Source organism: Mus caroli, chromosome 2 (assembly GCF_900094665.2).
Source record: "Mus caroli chromosome 2, CAROLI_EIJ_v1.1, whole genome shotgun sequence".
Classification (NCBI taxonomy): Eukaryota; Metazoa; Chordata; class Mammalia; order Rodentia; family Muridae; genus Mus; species Mus caroli.
The window spans coordinates 83,823,032-83,828,032 of record NC_034571.1 but is presented as its reverse complement, the minus strand read 5'-3'; the positions used below and the strand labels follow the sequence as shown (position 1 = coordinate 83,828,032).

The window sequence follows — 5,001 nt, the reverse complement described above, 5'->3', positions numbered from 1 at the left end:
GGTGACTGTATCTGGGATGAATCCTCGGGTGGGAGAGACTCTGGATGAAGTATCTTGGTATGACTCTAACCAAACAAGTGAAAGATCTATATGACAAGAACTTCAAGCCTCTCAAGAAAGAAACTGAAGAAGACCCCAGAAGATCGAGAAATCTCCTATGCTCATAGATTGGCAGGATTAATACAGTAAAAATGGCCATCTTGCAAAAAGCAATCTACAGATTCAATGCAATCCCCATCTATATTCCAACTCAATTCTTCACATAGTTAGAAAGAGAAATTCTCAAATTCATTTGGAATAACAAAAAACCCAGGAGAGTGAAAACTATTCTCAATAATAAATGAACTTTTGAGGGAATCAGCATCACTTTCCTCAAACTGTACTAGAGAACAATTGTATTAAAAGCTGCATGATATTGGTACAGTGACAGGCAAGTAGATCAATGGAGTAGAATTTAAGACCCAAATACACCTGTGGTCTCTTGATCTTTGACAAAAGCTAAAACCATCCAGTGAAAAAAAAGATAGTATTTTCAACAAATGCCAGTTCAACAGTTGTTTCAAATGGCAGTCAACATGTAGAAGAATGCAAATTGATCCATTCATATCTCCCTGTACAAATCTCAAGTCCAAATGGATGAAGGACCTGCACATAAAACCAGCTACACTGAATTTAATAGAAGGGAAAGTGGGGAAAAGTCTCAAACACATGGGTGCAGGAGAAAATTTTCTGAACAGAACACCAATGGCTTATGCTCTAAGGTCAAAAATTGACAAATGGGACCTCATAAAATAGCAAAGATTCTATAAGACAAAAGACACTGTCTAATGGACAAAATGGCAACCAACAGATTGGGAAAAGATCTTTACCAATCTTACATCTGATAGAGGGCTAATATCCACTATATATACAAAGAACTGAAGAAGTTAGACTCCAGAGAACCAAACAACCCTATTAAAAATGCGCAACAGAGCTAAACAGAATTCTCAACTGAGGAAACTCGAAGGGCTTAGAAGCACCTAAAGAAATGTTCAACATCCTTAGTCTCCAGGGAAATGCAATTCAAAACAGTTCTGAGATTCTATGTCATACCAGTGAGAATGGCTAAGATCAAAAACTCAGGTGACAGCAAACACTGGCAAGGATGTGAAAGAAGAGGAACACTCCAACATTACTCGTGGGATTGCAAGCTGGTACAACCACTCTGGAAATCAGTCTGGTAGTTCCTCAGAAAATTGGACATAGTTTATCTGAGGCCTCAGCTATACTACTCCTGGACATATACCCAAATGATTCTCCAACATATAACAAGGACACATGCTCCACTATGTTTATAGCAGCCTTATTTATAACAGCTAAGACCTGGGAAGAACCCAGATGTTCTTCAACAGAGGAGTGGATACAGAAAATGTGGTACATTTACACAATGGAGTACTACTCAGCTATTAAAAACAATGAATTCATGAAATTCTTAGGCAAATGGACAGAAGTAGAAAATATCATCCTGTGTGAGGTAACCCAGTCAGAAAAGAACACACATGGTATGGACTCACTGATAAGTGGATATTAGCCCAAAAGCTCAGAATACCGAAGATAAAATTCACAGACCACATAAAGCTCCATAATAAATATTCTTATCATCACCGTTTTAAGGACTGAAATTATGTTAACATATGAATCACATCTCCAGATATTACAAGGTCAAAATCAACTCACATATCTTTTCTGACTACAGAAAATGAAATATACAAGTAAAATACCAATAAACTGTGATTATTGGAAGAATACATGAAAAGAACATGATATTCTATGGAATAGTAAATGGATAAATGAAATTAATGTGGCAATTAAAAATGTAAATATAAAAATTGAATTAGAGCAGGCAGGCCTGATGTTGCACACCTTTAATCTTAGATGTTGCAATGCAAAAGCAGGTGGATCTCTATGGGTTTGAGGCCTGGTCTGCCTAGTGAGTTCCAAATTAGCCTGGGCTGTGTAGAGAAACCTTGTCTCAAAAAATTGAAACACAGCATGCCAAAAGTATAGAATTCAGAAATAGTAACACTGGGAAGAAAGTTTGTATCAATAGACAGCTATGTATTCAAGCAAGGGATATTTCACATGAATAATATAAAAATAGACTAGAGAACCAAGAGAGCAAGAACAAACAAAATAGAAGACTAGTATTATATCAATTGGTATCCGGGCACAAATCAATAGAATGAACAATAAAAATTATAAACCCTTTACTATATGCAATATTTAGGTAGACAAGGAAAAGACAATGTTATCTAAATAAATAAAATCAGAGAAGAAAAAGAAGGGAGGACAATTAAAGCCAAAGGACTTGAATATACAAACATACAAAAATAGCTTGAAAAAAATCTAGGATAAATGAATTAATTTTCCCCATATTAAAAAGACTAAGATTTGAGAATTGTCCTTCCAAGGTCTGCGAAGAATTGTGTTGAATGTTGATGGGGATTACTTTGAATTAATTTGATTAACTTGCTTTTAGTAGGATGACCAGTTTTACTATGTTAATTCTACTGATCCATGAGCAAAGGAGATACTTCTATCTTCTAATACCGTTTTCAATGTCTCTTTTCAAAGACTTGAAGTTTATGTCATACAAGTCTTTCATCAGCTTGATTAGAGTTACTTCAAGATATTTTATGTTACTTGAAGCTATGGTGAAAGATGCTATTCCCTGGTTTCTTTCTTATTCTGTTTGTCATTTGTATATAGCAGGTCTACTGATTGTGTGTGTGTGTGTGTGTTAGTTTTGTACCAACTACTTTGCTGAAAATACAGCTATACAAATTCCCTGGTGGAATTTTAGGTCACTTATGTATCATATCGCCTATAAATAAAGATATTTCAACTTCTTCCTATCGAATTTGTATCACCTTGATATCCTTCATTGCCTTATTGTTCTGTAATTATGTAGTTATTTTCTTTCAGATTCTTTATATCGTGGATTACATTTATTAATTTCATATATTGACCAATCCCTTGTGTCTGATCATGGCAGATCCCAATGGAGGGGAGGTGAAGGAGTGTGGTAGCTGAGTGGATGGAGGACACCAGGACGATAAGTTTTTCTAAATCATCTGAGCAAAGTAAATATGAACTCACAGAGACTGAAACAACAAGCACAGGGCCTACACGGGTCTGCACCAGGGTAAATACATTATAGTGTGTGCAAATACATTATAGCTTTCACTTTAATAGTTTTATGGAACTCCTGAATATGTAAGTGACTGGGTCTCAGATTCTTGTGCCTTCTCTTTACTTCTGTTGGTTTATCTTCTCCAAATTCAATGTGATGATTTTGTTTTATCTTATTATATTTAACTTAGTTAAAAAACACTAGAGAAATAAAAAAAAACTTGTTCTCAGGATAATAAAGTGATAGATTTTAATTTTCAACATCCCCAGAACAAACAAGCAAACACAAAACCAAAAAATAAACCTAAAATATTTAAAAATGTTAATATATATTATATATTCACACAATGTATGTATAGACTTTGAATTTATATACCAAATACCATTTGTCTGTTTGAAAATTGGATATATATGTTTATATTTTCACATATATGTGCATATATATACACAAATATATGTATATATACATATATTTGTGTGTGGATATTATGTAACAAAATTTAAATGATACTAAGGTCTCCTAATAAATAAAATCCTAAGAATAGTTGACTTAATTGCAGATTCACACCAAAGTTTTAACATACTAATTCTTGTGTGCTCAACAGAAAACAACTGGCAAAGAGGCAATATCTAATACTAGTATTCTGATGATACAAAACCTATATATCAACAAAAAGATAAAAAAGAAAACTAAAGAGGCAAACAAACTGAAAAGGCACACAACAGACCCACAGTTGAACAGCAGCCTGATGCAGAAGTTGTAGAGCCAGTGTAGGGACCAGATCTGACCCAGTGTGACATCCACAGGTGTGTGAGAGTGAACATGGTCTGGGGAATCTAGTGTATATCAGGACCAGTGATGTATGTGTTCATTTGCCTGTTATCATCTTAATTCAGTGGACATATACATCAAAATGTTACACAATGAATTTATAGAGCAACTGCCATTTAGCTGTTTGAAAATAAAATTAAAATGAGAAATCAATAAGTAAAATCACTGCAATAAACTTTATAGCATCATTTTTCTAGAAATCATGTAATAGTGACTTTCCAGGCTTAATACTGGTACAAACCCAACTTTTTGTAACATGAATCAACTGAGAAGCCATATGCATATCTACACACTGGACTTAAGGCACCCCGTGATTCACATGACATCAGCTTTCTTAGTAACTCACATTCATCTAGAAACAGACTTAGCTTTGCATATTATAGAGATCTTAATATTGTTAACTTCTAATTAATGGACCCCAGATATCTTTTTATTTCTGCATATTACCTTTAATAATATATATAAATAGTTGATAGAATTTAGTATACATATATTACTAGCTTTCATCTTTTTAATTAAATGTACTCCTAAATATTTAATTTCTTATACTTTAATAAATAAGACTTATTTTTCTTTGTCGTGTACCTGATTCAATCTATGCTGTACATAAATGGATGCTGTTTTTTTAATTCTTTGAGAATTTCACTTATACGTAGAATGCATTTTGACCATATTAATCTATACTCACCTGTCTAACTCAGACTAGACTTATCTCTTATTTTTCCATTTCAATGTCATGCCCTCTATCTACCTGCACTGGGCTGAGCATATTCTATCATTATTGGTACCCTTTTATCCTATACTGTCTGTCAATCTAGGACATAGATTCTTTTCACCAATCTCAGTTCACCATTATCCTAGTGGAAAGCTCACATCTTGTAACTAGAATAATTTCTTTTTTTTTTTTTTTTTCGAGACAGGGTTTCTCTGTGTAGCCCTGGCTGTCCTGGCACTCACTTTGTAGACCAGGCTGGCCTCGAACTCAGAAATCCGCCTGC

The 5,001-nt window shown here is 34.1% G+C and overlaps 1 protein-coding gene across 1 annotated transcript in view; it reads right to left on the bottom strand.

Annotated features, from left to right (window-relative positions):
• Positions 1 to 250: 250 nt before the first annotated feature.
• The window catches only part of LOC110285666 (olfactory receptor 4C12-like), a 6,837-nt gene continuing 2,086 nt past the window's right edge, over positions 251 to 5,001 (bottom strand). Inside the window, exon 2 of the mRNA XM_021152006.1 lies at positions 251 to 281. Coding sequence (XP_021007665.1) covers positions 251 to 281 — 31 coding nt within the window. The remainder of the gene's footprint in view (positions 282 to 5,001) is intronic.